Source organism: Perna viridis, chromosome 9 (genome assembly GCF_037379345.1).
Source record: "Perna viridis isolate PV_CMFRI_1.1 ecotype Kerala chromosome 9, ASM3737934v1, whole genome shotgun sequence".
Lineage (NCBI taxonomy): Eukaryota > Metazoa > Mollusca > Bivalvia > Mytilida > Mytilidae > Perna > Perna viridis.
Genome location: NC_142453.1, coordinates 24679445 through 24701583, shown reverse-complemented (window position 1 = coordinate 24701583; position 22139 = coordinate 24679445). Strand labels below are relative to the sequence as shown.

The following is a 22139-nucleotide window of genomic DNA, read 5'->3' as shown; positions in this document are numbered from 1 at the left end:
ATCCCATTGGAATATGAGGTAATTTTTTTTTAATTCCAACTTCATCATTTTTTTCTCGTTGTAAAAACATATTTACTCCTCCAACATAAATATTATTTTGATATAGATAATGCATCATTAGATTATGAGCAGTATTTTACAAGCCAGTTAACGTCCAATATAAACTTTTTGATATTACATAGTCTGTAAAAGTCTGCATTATAATAACTGAAAATCTATTTTAGGTTTAAACGTCTGAATGCTACAGTCTTATGTATGTTCATCTTAAAAGAACGTCTGTGAAATGTTTATTTCTTACATGGTTTTTACTTTTTGTACCTTTAATTGTAGTTTAACATATGTTTCATATCTAACATAAAAACATGCTTATTTAACCAAATGTTTTTTTCCAACCTAGAATAAACTCAGTAATATTATGTAACAGACCCCGTCAAAATATATAATTAATGGTTAAACAATAAAACGAGCCTCTGCCTTAATACATTTGTAATAAAAACGCCAAAACAAAAGAACTTTGATATAAGAAAGTCAAAAATTGACTTTAGAAGTCGACAATAGATATTTAAGCGTAAAAATGACTTGACATTACTTCTTAGTTTATATAATTAAAGGAACGTGTTCTTAATACAGATCGGCTTAAATTTCGTCTTCAATTATATAAATACAAGGTTCTTGCCCCTGTCAAGTTCATAACGATTGCTTACTTTGCATGCAAAATGGACAGTATACGGAAAATACTATTTAATAGTCGTCATATTTTACATCTTTTAATTAATATCAACTATAATGCTATTAATAGACCGACTAGATGTTGAAGAATTTTTTAGTGAGACAACATTTATTTTTTTTTTGGTACTGCTTGTAGCAGGAATATGCAATGTAGACGTCGGTTGCATTACAAAAGCGTCATTTTAAATGTCTCAAACGTCTCTTGTCTTGTTAGACTAATTTGAATCTCCGGACCGCTAGTAGAATGTATTCACTGATAGTGCGTGGACTATTTTGGATTCATTTTACATTTGCCGCTGGTAAGCATGAAGTGAAATATTTCAATAAAGTATTCTGAACTGCATGTAATTATTTAATTTTGTATTTGTAAAAACAATGCAGGCGACAATACTATATGGTAAAACCTGCCTAAACTGAACCCCTCTTGGAATTTAGCAAAGGTGCTGGGTTTACCGAGGTTCAAAATGCACTTAATCTGATAAAAAGCGACTTAAATTTCGTTTTTTTTTGTCGAGATTTCGGATTATTCAGGGTTGGCACATCTCGTATTTTCATATTTATTTCGACAGTTTCTACTGTATTAACAGAATAAGCAGTTTATGTAGTACTTTAATTCAATACTGGCATTTTTGCGGAATTTGAGGTAGAGAATAAAGCAATATTTTCGAATCTGAAGTTCTTTTAAAAACCAACCCAATATAAGCTAAACAATGCAAGAATAATCTCCCGATGTGTGTAAGGTAAGACTAAGCTTCAAAATGTTAGTTGTATTTAATAAAAACCAATATTTTATTATTTGGGAATGAAAAAGACATGACGTTTAATGTTTGGAGTAGTAGCTAATAAACTTTATTCTAATTAAGTAATATTCAACATAAAAAACAAAAACAAAACAAAAACAAAAACAAAAACAAACAAAAAAACAAACAAACAAAAACAAACAAAAAAAAGCAAAACAAAACAAACATGTTTTAACGTTACCATTTTATATTTTTTATTTCAACTTTTATCTTAATTTGTAGTTCACGACTGGGGATATCACTATGGTGTACGTAAGTGGCATTTGACCTTTTTAAAATATATTTTTACTATCTAGTTGTGGGTGTTTGTTTGATAGTAACCTATATACTAAATTAATATCCATAAGTAATATGTTCATGTCTATCAAATGCGCATAGAAGGTGCATATACATATAAATTAAATAAAATTACTGGTAACAAAACCATTTAATATTCATCTGTAAAAATGTGTATTTTGAATGGTTTGATTGTAATAATCATCATTTAATGTTCATTTATATGTATTTTGGCACGAATCTGAACTTCACTAAAAACTCAAACCTTTTTACAAAAATATTTCTTATCTTGACATTTTAATGAATTATTTCAACTTTTTTGTGATGCAGTATGGCAAAACTGAGTTTCTCTCAAGTCAAAAAATTTAAACGTTCTGAATGTGTGCTACATCATTTATCATAAACAATTCTGGATAAAAAAAAATCAGCATGATGAGAACAAACAAAACATTTCTTGTGGTTCTTGTGAAAGAAAAGAAAAGTTGTGTTAAAACAGTAGTGAGTAACAAACAATGTAAGAATTACAACGCGTGAAATGATTCAAAACGATATGCCATTGATATTTCGTCGTCAGTTATGTGTCCTTTCTTCCTTGAAAGCCAGAAATGAAAGTATTTATTACTGTTCTACCATTGATTTTATCATTTTCTATTTTAGATCAAGTAAATATACATGTACCTTTATTAGGAACATATCGATTGTTGAAGTCAATTGGATAAGAATGTGTCATCTGATAATATCTTGATATTTATTTATTTTGTTTAAATAATGATAAAACCACTATTTAGAATTTAGAATTATTTGTCTTTGTAAAGTAAATATTATTTACATTAGAGTTATCATTTACAAAAGAAAATAGGCAACTCTTACCTTTTTATTATAATAAAAAGAAATGATAACACACACATTTCAATTTTCGATTATTGTGTTTGGAACGCCACTTATTTGTTAGTATTTGGCCGTGTTGAAAAAAGAAGTTTAATTCTTTTCACTTTAAGCGTTTTATGTTATCATTTGTCAAAATGAGATTAAATGAATGTTAGTGGACATTTTAAACAAGAGTGTTGGTTTCTAATAATTTCGTAGGTTAGATGCGGATCTTTAGGAAAGCTTTTGTTCTATACGTATAAAATTTCAATTCCCATATAATAAAGTATGACGGCATGTAAGTAAATCAGCGGTTGGAAATCAATCAATAATACTTCAGATCGATGTCTTTATCAGACAAGATATATATTGCGATGTCATACTTAATATTGTTCCTAATCCGACTTTACCTGTTGTCATTTAATACTAGTTTTAACACTTTGTAGCATGTTAAAATTTGTCGACTGCATGCTTTATACACATAACGGTGTGGTAAAAATCTGACGATCAGAGTACCAACTCTTAAATCCAACATGCTAGGTTTGTATTATAAGTAAAAAAATACAGACAATTTCATAAATAATCTAACTGTGTACCATAGTATATGTTTGTTTCACCAGGACCAGATCAGTGGAAATATATTTATCCAGAGTGCGATGGCAAAAGACAATCACCTATCAACATTAGAGTGAGAAAGGTCCGCACTGACGAAAAGTTGGGCCAATTCGAATTCAGTAGTTTGGCAACCGCAAAGGATGTTTATATGGTTCTTGAAAATAACGGTCATGCCGGTAAGTGACCTTTGCCCTTTGAATGTTTCTTGATGCTTACTGAGAAAAAAACACGACTTTACATTGTTAATATGTTATATCATTAAATGCATTGGAATGAAAATGGTATACTCATCAATAAAGGTCACTGTCAATCATTAAAAATCTTTTGCTTAAGTTTCAGTGCCTTCGTCTTACGAATAGTAAAAATCGATTGTTGTAAATGCTCCAAAAAGATGAAATGTGGCCAATTCCATGACTTTGTTCAAACTTTCTTTCCTTACGTCAATTGAATAGATTCATGACATAAAAACGTGTAAAAATGTAGCACGATGTGGATTGTTCTAATTTTATATCATTAATGGTAAAGTTAAAAATATTGTGAAAAGTTATGGACCAAAAATAGCATTTCATCATGAAAATAGAATTAATGTAACATTTACAGTTAATTGACATTGAACAACTAAGCAAGACCATCCCATTTACATAATAGTTGAAAATGGCAGATAAACGGTTTTTGTTATGGGGGTGCAAAACCAAATTTCTTGATTATATGTTAAACAGAAAACAAGAGTGAAATGTTACAGTACACATTATATTATAAATTAAAACTAACGTCTTATATAATTGCCATGGTATACAAAAGAACAGGAAGTTTACAACATTGAAGCACGAAAAGCATACCCTACGGTTAGTTTAACACCCCGTTACAAACAAAATAGTGTACCGTAACAAAACATCTAGCATGGCTGTGCACAGCGTGATGCTCCGTTGTTAGTTGGCTTAAGTTTTATTTTGCCTATTTCTCTGTATGTTATTGATTTGGTGTCTGTTGTTTCATGTTTATTGTATATGCTTTTAAAATGTTAACGATTCGTTTACTTTCTATAGTACAAGTGGGATTGAAGGGCCAGGGATTATATATATGGGGTGGAGGACTACCAAATGTTTATGTTGTAGAACAGTTCCACTTTCATTGGGGTTCAGAGAATTCAAGAGGCTCAGAACATGAAATAAATGGCACACATTTTCCGATAGAGGTTTGAATAACATTTTCTTCCAGTTTCGTCAATAACACGTGAAACTTAGATTTATTATGACAAACGCTCTTTCATAACTTAAGTATGAAAAATGTCTTACAATTATTTTTTTTCGTGTTAATCTTATCAATTTAAAATATTTCGTTTGTTGTTTAACTCAATTTCACAAAAAATGACCTAATTGCAGAGCAAGCTTAAAGTATGACGTCAAAACGCATTTTCCTTTTATGACATCATTATGAATTTTTTCTGACCATTTCAACACTTACGACTTCATGTGTAATTTACAACTTGTTTACTTCTCTGTTCTTGATTTTGATTTGTTGGTTTAAGGTCATTGAGGTCATCGATTGTTGCTTCCCCTGGTGAATACATAGGAACAGTACAAAGAAAGCAGATCAAAATATAACAAAAACAAAACAAAACAATTGTAAAAGTACTTGAATTCAGGGACATAAATACCTTTGTTAAACATGATGAAGTTTAATGAGCTATTACAATGTTTCGTTTTCTTGTAGATGCACGTAGTAGCCCATCAAGAAAAGTTTGAAAATGTTGACAAAGCATTATCAGCAGAAAACGGAGTTGCAGTTCTTGGATTTCTGTTTAAGGTATTTTTTTTATTTTCGCCTAAAAATGTTTTTGCTCTTTATTACTTCTTGCATCTTAGTTGTTAAAAGCATTTAATTTGCAATGTGTTCCATTGAGCAACTATATGATGTTGATTCAATTAAACACATCGAACAAATAACGCTAAAACGGCATAAAAAAGGTTTTCACAAACTATTGAACACGTTTAATTACTACTATTTTGTAGTTCCGCTAGTTAATGGTCTTTATTATTTTGTAGAGAAAAAAGAAAATTTATAACTTTTTCGACATTGTTTTCAGATAACTGATAATGACAATAAAAAATTTAAAGAGATTGTCAAAAACTTACAGCACATTAGAGATAAACGTAAGTACTGAACCTACAGAAGGGAAACACACAAAATATCATATCTTTAAAACATATTAGTTAAATTGTTATATTAATTTATTAAATCTTTCAATCCAACTAATTGAATTGTAACATTAGTCAAATGATGCGGTTCAACAAACTTTAAATGTTATTAAAAAAACAAAAAAACAAAAAAACAAAACAAAAAACAACAAACAAAAAAACAAAAACAAAACAAAACAAAACAAACAAAACAAACAAGAAAAAAATATCCGCACAGATTCAGGTATTGATTATGACTTCGAACAGATTTTGGTATTGATTAATTTCGGACATGAATTTGGATATGGTAATACAGGCTTAAGCTCACATAAATGTGGGTACTGTTTAAACCATGCACATCCCGTCAAAAACACCAGAGTAACCCCTGAGAAAAACAAATACACAAACTAATAACCATATTGAAATCTGATTAACATGTAATCAATATCGTACATCCAATAAGTAATCGTCATTAAGTATGGTGCAAATTGTCGTTTTAAAAAAACCAGATAAATATAAAAACCTAGAAGAGAAGAAACATTATCCCTTCAAACTAAACGGTATTTTTTCGACAAGCTGATTTTTCAAGTGTAAGAAGGGTCGTAATTATTGACCTCAGAAAGCAATAAAACGTCATGTCAAAATTTACTGCTGTAAATATATATGCTAGTTGGTGTTTTTTTCTCATTATAAAGAAGTCCACTTTAACCTTTAAGATATAAAAATCCGATTCATGCGTTTACATCATACTTGAAGAGATAAAAACGCGTGCTTACAATTTGAAATCGTTTGTCACCGAAAAAAAGTGTCACCAGGTAAAACAGTCCCAAATGGACTGAGCATACATGATAAGACTAAAAACAGCCAGATGAATCTAAATATAGTGTAGCATTCGGTCGCTGAGGACATTAAATATTATATCCCTTATGACATATTTCTCGTCATGGCGTACATTCATGTCTTGAGAAAGGCTTCCTTGTATAAGTTCATTCAGTATCTGCACGGGGTTAAGTACGATATGGGGCAAAAGGTTGCTTGAAATAGGGAATTGGAGATGGAGTATTGATATCAATTTGATAAGCATTGATTAAAAATAAATTGGATCTTAATTATAAACATAATATATTGTACTTGACAGATATGAGCATTTAACTTATTTTGTTATATGCATACTCCATGTTTAAAACGTATCGGGATCTTGAATAAGAATAGGGAATAAGACATATGGAATGAGGTAATCGCGATTGGAGGATTGGAAGCTGGACAATGGGGTTTGTGGAATGGGACGATGGGGCATAGGGAGAGTGGAAAGCTTTCCCTGTTGAAAAGCTAAAATACTGGAAAAGACAAGGTTGTTTTCGTTGAGCCAAATTTGACTTCCTCTGAGGATGTTTCTGTCCGAATCGTTCTGAATATCTCAAATAGATGTTTTTCCTAATGTAACATAAGTTTGTATTATACCTTTTTGTAGACGACCACGTGCAGCTAAAATACTTCAGCCTGACATCACTTTTCCCGGATACGACCTGTTTTTATAGGTACTACGGTAGTTTGACCACACCCCCTTGCTATGAGAGTGTTGTATGGACCATATTCCATGACCTTATTCCCATTTCAGAGAAACAGGTTGGTACTTGTTACAACGTACTGTAAACTATATCGTCTAACGAAATAAAATTTTTCATTAACCAAGATTTTTTTTCGTGATTCAACAAGAATTTTAGGTGTGAGCTGTAAACATCTCGTTTTTGTTAAAGATACGAAACTAGTAAAGATCCTTATTTTCCTAATGACTGAATCGGGCTATCAATGCTTCTAGGGTCAAAGGTTAAAAATGTATAACTGTTATGAGGACTTCCTATTTGATATAGACGACTCCTTACCGGTATACACTGAACCATAAACTGTTTCGCAATTATTTGGTCTTGCCGACTCAAATGCGTATTTATCAGGGTTATGTTGCTGCACGGTTGAATTCATCTCTACAGAAATTTTATGGTCGACATCATGAAGAACTGTGCCATGAAAATTGATTTGTTCAACGTATCATAGTTTTCTTTTCCTCTTTCGCTAACCCTACACTTGACTTTTAATGACCAACTCGGCGGATATTTCTAGAAAAGGCAGAGGACGCTTACCATACCGGTACACCTGTTCCCTGTCCCCAGTTTTTAGTCTGAGTTGCTGATTTACTTTTGTTACTTTGAATGTGTTATTTCAATTATTTTATGTTCTTTGTTGTGTGTGTCTGTTTTCCATGTCTGGTCTTTGTTCTTGTACTACATTCTTTTGATTTCCAATACAATCTTAGTTCTTTTGATTATTCTGAAAAACAATGGGAGAGATTGTGACGTCATTAGATCTTCTCTAGATTTTTTTAATAGAATTGACGTCACGCGCGAACAGTTAGTAATCGTACTAACATATATTTGGAGCTGCAAAAGTAGTCCAAAAACTAAATTTACGTAAAAAATGATTAAATATGCAACAATTTGATTATTTATTAACAGAACTATAGTTTCTTTTATTTTTTACACCGACGATATCAAGCGGAATATCTCCATTCGCGCTCACAAGCTCGTTAAGTCGAAAGAGTTCATATATTGTCAATATCAAAATTTAAAGCAACAATTATCCTATAATTATCTCCAATACTTTAACCTCAAAATTTGGAAACAATCTTTTAGTAGACTGTGTATAAAATTAATAAAATAAAACATGTTATTCTTCAAATATTGTTCATTTACTTTTGTTCCTTTGTATGTATTTTTTTTTTTGTTATTTTATGTTCTTTGTTGTGTTTGTCTGTTTTTATGTGTGGTCTGTCTTTGTCCTTGGATTTTATTCTTTTGATTTCCTCTAGATCCTTGGTTCCCTTGATTACTGCTCATTCAAAAAGGACTCTAGTTACATAAAACTATTTCGTATAAATCCTGTATATAGAAAATGCGTCGTTGGTTTGATAGGTTTCTGCACGAAGAACCATATATCCAGCGATAATAGTGTCTGAATATGATTGGTGCTTTGCATGATAATTATACTAGTAACATGTCCTGATGTCATTATTTATCTGTATGTCCTTGAATCGACGTTGCAATTGAATCTTTTGTAAACGCACTGTTTGCATTGATAGACCTGAAAAGAGTAAAACAACAGAAAAATCCATACAAATTTCTTCACTTGTTCCAACATGGACCGTGGCTTTTCTTATAGCCTGTCGATATTCAATGTAGTTATAGTTACTCAAGGTTATTGTGATACTTTTGCAGAGTTAAACTTGCATCTTTTGTTTTGATTTACATAGTCTCAAAATAACCCATTACTTACAGAAAAAAATATTATAAGTTTTTACATGTGTATTGTACAGAAAAAGTTTATTGACGTTACATACGTATCTATCGTTATTTATATAAATCTGTTTCGTTTGTTCAATAAAATATACCAGAATTGTTTCTCTTTTCCCACAAAAAATATTATTCAGGCTAAGTTCGTAGGCTATATTCTCTTTATATATTCAAAATACCGATTTTGTGTTATATTAATAGTAAAAGACTAAAAAAGTGCTTTAAATAAAATTTTATGCTTTTCCTACAACTATAAACAAGAATATTTTATCATCAAAATGCAAAATTACCTATTTTGCAATTTTTGCTTTGTCATAATAATGACCAATTGTTTATAACATTTGTGTTTTAATTTTGATATGCATCACAGTAACTGAAAGAACACAAACATAAAATGCAGGCATAACTAAATTAACAAGAAAGATCGACAGAAAGATAAACATCACATTAATATATATTATCTGCATTTCAGTTGAATGAGTTCCGGATGCTAGGTCAATTCTTCTTTTGGCAAACTAGTGACCTTGTTAACAATTACAGATTACCACAAACTTTAAACGGAAGAATTGTCTATTCAAACTGTAAACCCGGAGGAGTCAGAACAAAAAGCAGAACAGGAAAGAGGAAGGCAAAGCGAAAGAGGGATAAGTCTAGTAGAAATTTGATGCTAGACTTACTCACAAAGTCGATAAAGTTATTTTCGAAGACGATATGAAATTCTAGTTATTGGCTTTTTTGTTTTTTTTATACCAGAAAAGGTGAAGAACTAATCAACTACTTTAAATTATTAGCATGACGTGAATCCGTAGCGAGAGAGAGAGGATAAAATTAACAAGTGGATTTTACCTATTTCGCTTCGGGTTTATCATCTGATTTGCTCGATATGCCTGCCGAAAATATTGTAGTCAGGACAACTAGAATAATTCTATATATTTACATGCTTTTTTCTTCTCAAGGCTCTTCTATTCTTTGACGAATATAATTCAGAAAAATAACACTCGTATATCTTCATAAATGACGAGCTGCAAATACGTGTAGTGTGACGTGTTGAAAAAAAAATTAATGATACAAATACAGAATTTTGTCCTCTGTGGATATTTTTGCCATTTATATTGTTGTTCAAAGAAATAGTTTTCATTACTATTTAGATAGTATACAATGTAGATCAAAAACAATATAAAATATGTGATCTCGTTATTGCGTTTGTAAACGTACAAGTGGTGTTGAATGTGTCTTGCAGCTGAATGTTAAATATATAACCGGGAACGTTCTACCGAAAGCGTTTATTTTGTTTTCATTGAATATTATCATAGAAATACGAATGAAGGCAAACAAAACAAAACAGACTCAAAACAACGACAACAAAAAGCCAAAACAAAACAAAAAATAAAAAAATAAATAAACACGAAATAGTTAGATGTTAAAGTACTTAAAGAAAATGATTTGGATTTCCATGTTAGATTACAAATAAAACAAAGTCCTTACACACCACAAGCATGTAAACGGTTAAACTAACTTGAAAGAACATATTGAGGTATTTTGCCCGAATTAATCTACTGCGCTTGTCATCACGTCATGTCTACCACTTCATAATGATGATCATACAACATGATAATTCAGTCCTCTGTTGTGGTAATACGCGCGGTATTGATAAGTTTATGAATATAAATACTACTGCAATAGCCAGTCATAGTGCCGTAAAGCTGCCAGACAAATATGAACTGTGACGTTTTCAACATGGAATGTATTAAAACACCAATGCGCGAAGTACGCATCTACTACCGATTTGCACAAAAAAAAGTAAAAAAAAAACAAAAAAACAAAAAAAGAAAACTGGCAGTAACAGTAATTCATCTGTAATTATTGCTTTTACAATAGTCATTCTCGTTTACGCCTAACTGATTAAAAAAACTACTTAATCTGGACTTTTAAAGCATTTGAAAACTAACGCAAGTAAACATGTACAAAAACAAATTTATGATTCGAGTTTGCTTGGGAACTTCAATCGATATTAATGTTTTATATGCATACTCCATGTTCATAACGTATCGGGATCTTGAATAAGAAAGGAGAATAAGACATATGGAATGAGGTAATTGCGATTGGAGGATTGGGAGCTGGACAATGGGGTATGTGGAATGGGTCAATGGGGAATAGACAATCGATTTGTTTGTTTCTAAGCGTGGTATTTTGTTTTTTCATGTCATTTATTGGGTACTTCTATTTTCATTGACTTGTCGTTATACTTGGATAATGTTTCGTTTGGTTACCGTCCGAAATCTGTACTTCAGACTATCAACATTTCCATTGGTTTGTGCGATGAAATATATTACGATGTTATTTATTTATTAGATCAGTCTATAAACGAGATTTAATGAAGCATCAACTTCTAAAAACCCTACTGCATATCACTATATTATTGTCGTACTAAAGGCATTGGCTTGTTTTAACCATATCACTATATTCCGGTTGTGACGAGCATTGTCATATTTTAAAAAGTGATTGATCTACAAACTATCCATTCGGTTTTTGTTTTTTTTTTTTTTCTTTTTTTTTTAGAAATTTCTTTGTCGTAATTTTTAATTCGAGACTATTCAAAGCTTCAAGTAGATAGAAACCGCGAAATGTATCTAAAGTTAGAATTATTTGTTAAGGGTTGTGATATTCTATGAAAGAATGGTTATTTATTTACACGTATTATGTTTCTATGTTTAAACAAGGCATCGGCATCATAAAAAAGTCTCAAATTAAACGCACAAAAATTATTATTTTATAAAAATAATAATATGATAAACATCAGGGCACAAATATAAGAAAAGGCTTACTTTCATACGGAACAAAACAAAAAACAAAAAGAAAAATTACGACATTGTTCTAGTCTGATCTTGTACTAGTTTAGTTAACCTTCAGTTGTATTAAACTGAAGTTTGTGTATTTGTCCCGCCTAAAATCACAAAAAAAACATTAGTAGTATTCCGGTGCACCTGGTCCATGCTCTCAGTTTTTAGTGGATTCCGAGTTGCTCGTTTGCTTTTGTTGCTTTGTATGTATGATTTTAGTTACTTTATGTTCTTTGTTGTGTATGTCTGTTTTCCATGTCTGGTCTTTGTCCCTGGATTACATTCTTTTGATTATTGCTGTGGCCTTGGTTCCCTTGATTACTCATTCATTACAAAACATGAATTGAGTGCCAGATTTATATAAAGACCATTTATAAAATATGACAATTTTTCCTTGATAAATTGATATGCTTAATAGAAGACTGCTCGGTATATTTAAAGAGTTTGGTTCCAATCCAATATTGTGGTCTCTCTATGCGAGTCATTCACCCGATTCTCATTCCCCCCCGGGCCATTTTGCTCAACATAAACTTTTCAGACTTTGCACTAAAACAGAATGATAAATTGTGCAAAATTCTTGTTTGAGTTTTGCTCTTCGTCTTTTCTATTTATAATTTGACTTCATTTCTGTGTCACTGTTTATTTTGAAGGAATGGTAATTCATTTTCAAATAATTTTAAGGTATGCATCTTTTTGTAGCGTCTTATTTATTACTAAAACTTAATTATTGAAAAATACTAAATAATCAAATACATAACCGCATTTTAAACAGATTCATGTTAATTATAATCTATTTAATTGATAAGAAGAAGAATGATAAAAATAATGACAAAGGCTTTACATCCTGGTTTACTACGATCTATGTATTTTGTCCACTACACCTTTTGAATGTGGCGCTTGTTCACTTTTTCATTATTCATTTTGAATCAAAAGAATTTTTTGCATAAAATCTGTACACGTACAAAATGTTTATTTTATAATTTTTTGAATGGGGAGATTCACTTTAAGAAAAAAAATCTACACAGGGTAATTCGATACTTAACTGAAAATGAGTTCGATGCTCCTACAATGAACAGCAAACAAATATGTCATATTCCTAATCGCTAATAGCTTATCAATAATGGAGCAAAGGTCAATGACAATGTCATAACCTTATCTTACATGTTTCGTTGATATATTTATATTAGTAGTAATGCAACTATTGTACCAGGTGCTGTTGGTGGTCATTCTGATGTTTGGATCATTGTCCACTAGCGGTGAAAAGCGCTTACTTTTAAATGACCCGGATGCGATAGGCAGACGACTTGACCAACTAGAGACCACACAAAAGACATTAGTTCAGCAAGTGCAGACTTTACAACAGGAAAACACAAATCTTCGCAATACCGTGTCTACATTACGAGGTAGGTTTCGATTTAGGTTAGTCATATTTATTTTCAAGAAAATATAGTGCATGATGCAGTTCTGTAGTGACAATAAGGGGATTTGACAGGAATTCAAGACAACCAGGATTAAAACGGTAATTGTAAATAACAAACCGCACTCCACTAGTTTAATAGGCTTTGAGAGAATGATATCCGATTCACAGCTGCCAACATTACATACATAATACCGTATGCTGTTTTTTTGGCAGGTGTATAATTTTGGCGATTTTTAGGCTAAATGGTTAGCGGAAAAATGGCGTTTCTTATATTTTGCAAGTGCTTAGTTTTGCACAAAGTACTTAAGCATAAAGTAAATTTGTTGGCTTTTTTTTTTGGTGACCTAGGATTAAGGGACACAACTCTTACAAATCATTGGAACGTATGTGTTCATCATTTTACCTCAATCTCATGTAAGCATCAAAATAAGTTGGACTGATTATATTCTGTTTCAAATGAAAGCTTGGTAGGCTTTGGTAAATTTAAATATGATATAAACATGTCATTGATTGATATCATTACTTTTGTACCTTACCTCAGGTCTACCTCCTTAAATTTTCCACAGTAAACACCCAACGAAAATTACCCACACTACGTTATATGATTCATGCACAGGATTATCGTGATGCAAGATCAAAGGTAAAGTCGTTTTACATAAATAGAAAATTCTGATGCATCAAAATGAAGGACTTACGTTTGTTAAATTTACTTTCATGGAGATTGAACTAGTTTTGACAATACCTCCCTGCCTGACATTTGTCTTTAGATTGTGTTCCTTTGATTTCCGCTTTAGTCTTGGTTCCCCTGCTTCTTATTTCGTTAGATTCTCATTCAAGATTGACATGCTTTATTTTAGCTCACGGGTCCACATATATACGATGGGGAAGATCGCATTGCACAGGGTCTAACACAGAAACCGTCTATAAAGGTAATAAAGCTACTCAGAAAGTAAAATAAAACCCATTTAAACCGAACCCTGAATAAGCCGAACACCTGTCCAATCCAAAAACTTAAAATGTATTTTGAAGCAGGGTTTTATTACTGAACACCTGCCTAATGTTAACAAATTCTATGGTCGAAGAAAGGTTCTGTTTTGATAAGTTTTACGGTCTTCATACTAAATACCAAATAAATTTGGTAGGTAAAGTAAAACAAACACGCAAGTAAATATTAATTCCAAATCTAGTTTGTACATTTTCTGCACAAAGCACTAAAACGGTTCTGCAAAAGAAGCGTAAATTATTGACATAAGAATCATAATGATGTACAAATGTCTTTTTTTTTCTAAAACATTCTTTTTCTTAATTTAGGGTATGCTGCGGGTCAATACTATGCACATTCTGGAGGCGTTGGAGGACCTGCTAACATGCTTTGTCTACCTGACAATCCGGAAATCCAGAATGTATCGTACACTTATCGTGGAATCGATATATATGGTACGGAATACGAAACAGACTTCTTCGGGCCGCATTCTAGTAACGAAGATGTTCCATGTGCACTGTGCAGAAATACCGTGTCTTCGACATCCGTCATGTTTCCGGGTCGGCAAACATGTTACCAAGGGTGGTCTTCAGAATATATCGGTGTCTTAGCTGCCGGCAGTCATAGTCATACGGCTTCCGAATATATTTGTGTCGATAAAAATCCTGAATATTTGGTTTCGGGAAAAGCGGGTATTAACGGCCATTTATTGTATGTTGTTAATACGAAATGTGGACCGCTACCATGTCCGCCATATGAGGAAGACCGGAAGATTAATTGCGTGGTCTGTTCTAAATAAAATGTATGTATGTAGAATGTTATATTTGTTTCCTTGTAACTATGAAAATGCCAAAAGTAAAATCTTCAACTTGTATAATAAACCAGAGCATATGAGCATGATTTCAGAACGATCACAACTAACATTTTAAAGCATTTCGATGTGTTCGATGTAGTTCTTCTTTTATTTTTTGTTGTATTTCGTTTCCCATTGCTTCGTGTGTGCATTGTTGAACCCACGTTTTCATGAACTCGTGGACTATTACGGTGTATCCATCTGCACTATGAAAACTGATTTGTTCAACGGGTCCTAGTTCTCTTTTCCTCTTTTGTCTACCCTGGTCTTGACTTTTTATTATCATGAGCAACACGTCGGATGTTTCGAGAAAAGCAGAAGCCACTTATCCCAGCGGTACACCTGGTCCATGCTCCCATATTAAGTAGAGTCCGAGTTGCTTTTGTTACGTTATTTTAATTATTTTAGATGTTTTATGCTCTTTGGTGTATGTGTCTGTTTTCCCTGTCTGGTCTTTGTCCCTGGAATACATTCTTTTGATTTCCGCTGGAATTTTGGTTCCCTTGATTACATTGACTACTAGACTTTCTATAAACAAAATACATTTTTTTTATTTTTGAAATTCAAGTTTTGCAACCCTGCCCGTCATACCTGAATGATGACCCCATATTTACGCAGACTATTTCAAGGTCAAAATAACTTTTTTCTTCTTTTGAGTACAAAGAATAATGATGGAATGATCGATTGGTTAAATGAATAGCATGCACGAAGTGAATTAACTAAGTAATCTGTAACATTTCGCGTATAGGTTTACATGTATCCCAATGTAGTTACATTGGATAAGTTAAAAAAAAAATAAAAAAGATATTTGTTTGCAACATTTAAATGGAACAGAATATTGGTATATGTTATATGTTATATACACACGCTTTATATCCATATAGTAATGTACTGGCATTAAGATGGTAAATTTTCCACATATCCTTTTTGAATAGGTTGATGCCACATGCTTATAAAAAGACCTGCTGTATAAATAGCAGCAGAGCGAACTAAGGTAATATAGAACCGATATGACATGTGAAATTCTTTAAATATAGTATCAACATTTTCTGTGTGACATAGCTTATAAAGTAATAATTTTAAAGGTCTTCGGTAATTTTTCTCCTCCATCATATCAAACTTCAGTCAGGCAGTTACTATTAGGAATGTCCTTTTTGGCTTGAAGACCATTCGAGTACTCGGTACGCCGGTTTTACCAAAGACCCATACATCTCTAACAATATATAATGCTGAATTTTGACGTTGGGGGTTATTGCACTATATTTATACGAGTAATTGTTTTTTTTAATAAATATTACATGTAATTATATTTGAAATTGCTACTCGGTACTCAGACCTGTCCAGCGAGCAATAGTCGAATACTCGAGCACTCGTTGACATCCCTATTAACTGTATTAGTAAGTTAAATGACTTGAATAAGCATGTATTTGTTTTACAGATACTTTTATATCTTCAATGTTAAGTGCCTAGCTCATTATATTCCTATAAACTTTTGAAGATAAATGTTGCATTCGAAATTTGTTTGAAATCATCAACTCTTGTTTAGAAAAACAAACAGACAACGTATTGTACCTTATTTTTATCGCTTAATAAATTTGATATTTTCTTTTCCTTTCCTTTTTTGGGGCACAATACTTTGAGCGGTAAATGTTAATTCATTAAATGTTCAATGCTCTTGTCAATATAGACCTACATGCTACGTCATTTTATGTCAATTAAACAATGTTGATGATACAGTGATCTTCAATTATTAACAAAAGGACTAAATTTAGATAAATGTTAAGTACATAGGTCAAATAATTGCCTGAAACAGGAGTCACAAATGACATCAAAACTTGTCAAAATATGTTATTGTTAAATTAACTTCTCAATCTGTTATATAAAATGTGCATAAGGGGAAACAGAGATGAGTAGATGGAGATGTGGATGGTGAATGTACTATCTTTAAAATAACGACGCAGTAATTTTTTTTCTTTTTTAAGTTTCTACATATCTTTCAAGAAAATAACGCATGGCACATAATTTTACATTTTCAATTGCTTTTTCATTAAAAAATACAATTCAACTCTTTAGGCTGAAGGCTTGATGTTTGAGGTGAGGATTGGTCATATTGCAAAGACTGAAGAAGAAACAAAATTAAAGTAATTTATACGTTCTTGTATAAATCGGATTAACATAAGGGAGGCAGTTACCTTATAGCGAAGTTATCTCGCATTTTATTATATTACAATATATATTTTTGGTTGACTACAAAAATATGATAACTTGACTTTCATACAAAATTCCGTAATAATGATGTCATACATTTTGTTATGGGTCAACGTGAAAGCACAAAGAAAGTTCAGAACAAAGGGTTCATATTTTGCGATAAAACCTTGAAGCAAAACCTTGAAGCCCAAGTATTATCTTTATAATTTTGCTTGAAAAAAAAACAAAATAATAATAAAATACTTTTCAAGTCAGTACAACATAACAAAAGAAAATTACACTGGTATTTAGAGAGAAATTAAGAATCAAACACCGCTGAGAACCTAGTCTTTGCAATTTTTGACGGTATTTGAATCGATTTTTTTCTCACTTTTAAAGTTGTAGTCGGAAACAACCAATTCAAACCACCTGCCTGTTGTATTTTATTTTTTTAATTTACAAGACGTCATAAATTAAACATTTTATTATGATATCACAAACGTCGCGTGTTTTGTTAAGCATGGCTTAAAATATGGATGTCCTTTCTCATTGTGAGACCAAATTACCATGTACGCATTGAACAATTTTTTAACAACCTCTGATTTAGGAATTTGACAATAACCGATTAATTTTATTTTAACTATACACATGTTATATCAGTGTATATGTATAAGGAAATATGATTTTGTCGGATGCATGCTGTACACATAATGATAAGCATGTGACAATTAGACTTCTCAACTATCTTTGCTGCAGATAGATAAGGACTTTTGTAAGCTACGCTTTTACTGTGTGATTTAACCGACAATAAGCTATCATGAAACGGATTTTTTCTTTGATATTATATTTTGAAATAGTATTATTTTGCGAAGGGAGACAATCTCGACTGCTCCTTAATGATCTTGATGCCACGAACGCACGTCTTGAGAGTTAGGAGAAACAAAATCTACTTCTCACACGAACAGTCCAACGAATGAATAGAGAAATTGAATCAATGAAAATAGACTGGGCAATCAGTGAGTAAACTAATTGTTAAAAATTCAGTTCCATTGCCATCATCATTTAAAATACCGTAACAGAACGAATTTTGCGTATTAAGGGGGTAGACCTAGGGTAAGGGACACAACTCTTACAAATCATTGGAACGTTTGTATTCAGCATTTTACATCAATATTATGTAAGCATCAAAGTAACATGGACTTATTTCATTGTTTCACATGAAAACTTGATAGGCTTTGGTGAAAATGAATATGTTACAAACTTATCACTGATTTCGAGAGTTATGTCCCAAACCCTGGGTCTACCTAATTAATTCGTATATTACAAACAGAAAGAGGCAATACACTTATTGTTAGCTGTACGTTAAAATAAATACAATTATCATATGACTATAAGCAACCACGATTTTGATTGTTTTAATCGTCACTTTATGGTCCTTTGCAAATTATTATGATAACGCACACATTTATATTTAAAATTAATAGCATTGCATCACCTAGATGGATTTTAATACAATTCTTATTCATCACACACACTAAGTAATTTGTTAAAATGGCAAATCACTCGTAAAATTTTTAAACCTATGAAAAACTGGTAAATAGACTAGCATCTTCAATGCATCTGCTATAAGTGTCACCATAGTACAGAATTTTGCACCCGCAGATATGTTTAGTACGGAGGCGTAATAGGGACATGTTGAAAAAGTATTATCTTGCCACGGAAACTAATTATCTCGGCAAGTCGAGTTATTACTTTACCCATACAAAAATGTTTGAAAATACTTTGTTCACTTAAATACATGACGTGCTATTTTCAAGCTGTGTCCGATAAAGTTGCTTTTATTTGCTATACGTTTTAACAAAAAAATGTCGCACGTCACAAACGCCATGCTATTACGCTCCCGAAGGGAGCGTTTATGGTTGCATTGTCAACAACTTGGTCCTGTATACTTATGGCAAGAAAAAGCATCAATATCCGGTTTGTACATGCATATTCAGGAGCTGAAAAACAGCATAATGGCAGCTTCATTTGCGCATACTTGTATATGTGCGATTGAGAGCCAAACCAGTCTCGGAAAATATTTGCTAGTTTCGATAATTAAATACAAATCGAATCATGGATTTTCCAAGATAGGGTTGGCCTTATAGTCTGCAGTATGGCGTCCAGATGGTTTACGAAAATTATGTAATCAATATTACCCATAATTCTCGGGTTATAAAAATTGCAAAACGAAAACGAACCAAAACGAAACGAAAATAATCGATAAAAGAAAGAACCGAAACGAATCTATTCGATAAAATGAATCAAATCGTTATAAAAACATAATTTAACTATACAAAATGAACACAATGAAGCGAAACTAAATGCAACAAAAGGAATCTTGGAATACGTTTCGCAAATATAAGAACCGTAATGTTAACCAGTGCTGGACAATTCGATCCAAAGACAAATCAGACCACGACAATCAGTAAAATGCTTAAGGACAAATATTTATCATTACAAAATTTGCCATACTTGAAGGTTATAAGTATAAAATATCAAATCAGAGCTGACAAAAATTATCAAAGCTGTTTTTAATTAATGTTTCTTCGGGAGCGTTAAAAAGGTTTCACCTTCATCATATTAAAAGCAGGAAATTACTTAAGAATAATTAGGGACAACATTTTTTTTTGGTGATGAGGGAATTGTACTTCTAGTTGAAAACCAAAAGTGTGTAAAAATGTCGAAAATAAATAAATGCTTTAGTTAATTTATTTTATACATTCATACGCGAAAATGGGGTATTAGGTTATATGTGAATCATATTTGAGTTAATGAGTGGGTTGCGTATACCGTTTAGAGGGTAATTTTCGTGTTGCCAAATTTCGCGTTTTACTCTGTGAATAGGGTTATTAAATGTTCGCGGTCTTTATTTTTCACACATTTAAATATTCGTAATTTCTTCAACCTTTCGAATATTGCAAAAAATTAGAACCTAACAAAATTTTCTACTTTACGGTAGTTTATCTCAACAGATGTATAATATTTTATTTTAGACACAAGACACGGTACGACTTATATTCGCTGGGGTCGAAATCAATGTCATGGTACCAATACAGAACAAGTTTATAACGGTAAGAATACAGTGAAACCTATCTTAACCAAACCCTTAAAATCCTAATTGTTTAATCCAAACACTTTTAAAAGTCCTTTTATACCAATTTAAATGTATTTTCAACCTAGATAAATAGATTTGAAGTCCGAGAGGTATTTCAAAATTTCCAAGTAATTACCAGTTTTCGAGTTATATTTATTCCGAGTTGTTCTGCATTCGATTGTAGGTTAAAAATCACTTGTCTTCCTGCCGTTTATATGTGAATGATGTGGTAATGAAAAAATGTTAAGTAGAAAAAATCGGGATTATGATATAATAAGCAATGATTATTTTTGTTTTCTGATATGAATAGCTTTGGTTGAACCAGATATTTCTTCTCTACTTGTTCTTGATTTTTAAGGTTTTGTTGCGGGTCAGGAGTATAACCACGACGGTGTCAGTGGTGGACCTGCTAACACACTGTGTTTGCCTCGTGACCCAGATCTTTCAAATACAACTTTAACGTCATCTTGGAGTCCCATATACGGATCTGAATACGAGTCACATGTGTTCAGTCATGACGCCACTGACAATGATATTCCATGCTCTGTATGCAGAACGTTAAACACAACTTCTCTATTAATGATACCAGGCAGACGTTCATGTTATGCAGGTTGGAATTTTGAATACTCTGGGTTACTTGCAAGCGGCCATATTGGACAGCCAGCTTCATCATATATCTGTATCGATAAAAGCCCGGAATATCTGCAGTCAGGTCAAAGGAAAGAGAATGGGCATTTGATTTATCCGGTACGAACGCAATGTGGTCCACTTCCGTGCCCTCCTTACCATAACAACATTCAAGTTGAATGTGTTGTATGTTCTAAATAAAAGCATGATTGAATCAAGTGTTTTCCCTTATTTATCTTTGGTATTTAAGAATTGAAAAAATATATCAATGAGAGCATTTTAATTATTTTAAAGGTTAAATGTGGAAATATAAAATTCAAATTGATTAAAGCACTGGTGGTATTGCTGCAACATCTCCGACGTCCTCAACAGAAGAATTATATTAAAAGAAAAAATGGATTTGAAGTTAAATTGGGGATGGGAATTTTTCTAAAGGAATGAGGAAATCTCGATAGGAATGGGGATTTATCTACGGGAATGAGGAACTCTCGATAGAAATGGGAGTGAGACAATGGTAAATGGTGGAAATATAATGTTTCCCATACAAGATATATAATTCCACTCTCATTAGAAATAGGCTCCGAAAGACATATTGGTAATGCATCTCGATAAATTAAAAAAAATCCATGCGTGCTCTTACTCCTTCCTAATACTTGAACGTTTATGTAAAGCTAGATTAGTTAAAATGGACTTTATATACTTTTTCAAATATCGCTAGTTTTATGCCCTAACAAGTCACTTTGCGCAATTTCTTATACACAGGAAAACTACAGATTATGCTTTTGGGTTTCATCTTCTCAAGAACATATAGAACCGATATTCAAACGTGTGTATTTGCATAAAATGAAGACTGGAACATCAAATGCTTTACTTTTCTGTAAGAGCTTTTAATAAAGACGTTAAGCTTCAAATTCCTTGTAACACAATTAAGGATAGTAGAAGTTCTGAAACGTATTATATTGGTTATTTTATGTTCTCTGTTGTGAGTGTGCCTGTTTTCCATGTCTGGTCTTTGTCCCTGGATTAAAATCTTTTGATTTCCCCGGGAATTTGGCTCCTTTGATTACCATTGGTTGCGCTTTTGTCCAAACCTTTGCTTATTAGTAACAATACTTTTAATGTCTGGTCTTTGTCCCTGGATTACATTGGACTTGACTTTTTATGAGCAACTCGGCGGGTGTTTCTAGAAAAGCAGTGGACGCTTACCCTACCGGTGCACCTGGTCCATGCTCCCAGTATTTAGTGGAGTCCGAGTTGCTCATTCACTTTTGTTACTTTGTATGTAT

General features: G+C 32.1%; 3 protein-coding genes across 3 annotated transcripts; all 3 read left to right on the top strand.

Moving 5' to 3' along the window:
• The first annotated feature begins 973 nt into the window (after positions 1-973).
• Positions 974-9657, top strand: LOC148607466 (carbonic anhydrase 1-like). Its single transcript, XM_088543536.1, has 8 exons — positions 974-1028; positions 1752-1781; positions 3293-3463; positions 4334-4482; positions 5001-5093; positions 5374-5440; positions 6936-7090; positions 9281-9657. The coding sequence occupies exons 1-8, from the start codon at positions 974-976 to the stop codon at positions 9521-9523; spliced, it is 963 nt and encodes a 320-aa protein (XP_088399662.1). The 3' UTR covers positions 9524-9657.
• Positions 9658-12789: 3132 nt separating this feature from the next.
• LOC148607465 (short-chain collagen C4-like) lies at positions 12790-14866 on the top strand. Its single transcript, XM_088544792.1, has 3 exons — positions 12790-13051; positions 13926-13997; positions 14380-14866. The coding sequence occupies exons 1-3, from the start codon at positions 12841-12843 to the stop codon at positions 14847-14849; spliced, it is 753 nt and encodes a 250-aa protein (XP_088400918.1). The 5' UTR covers positions 12790-12840; the 3' UTR covers positions 14850-14866.
• A 2595-nt stretch (positions 14867-17461) lies between these two features.
• LOC148607464 (uncharacterized) lies at positions 17462-21072 on the top strand. Its single transcript, XM_088544818.1, has 3 exons — positions 17462-18106; positions 20126-20203; positions 20585-21072. The coding sequence occupies exons 1-3, from the start codon at positions 18064-18066 to the stop codon at positions 21052-21054; spliced, it is 591 nt and encodes a 196-aa protein (XP_088400944.1). The 5' UTR covers positions 17462-18063; the 3' UTR covers positions 21055-21072.
• Positions 21073-22139: the final 1067 nt, after the last annotated feature.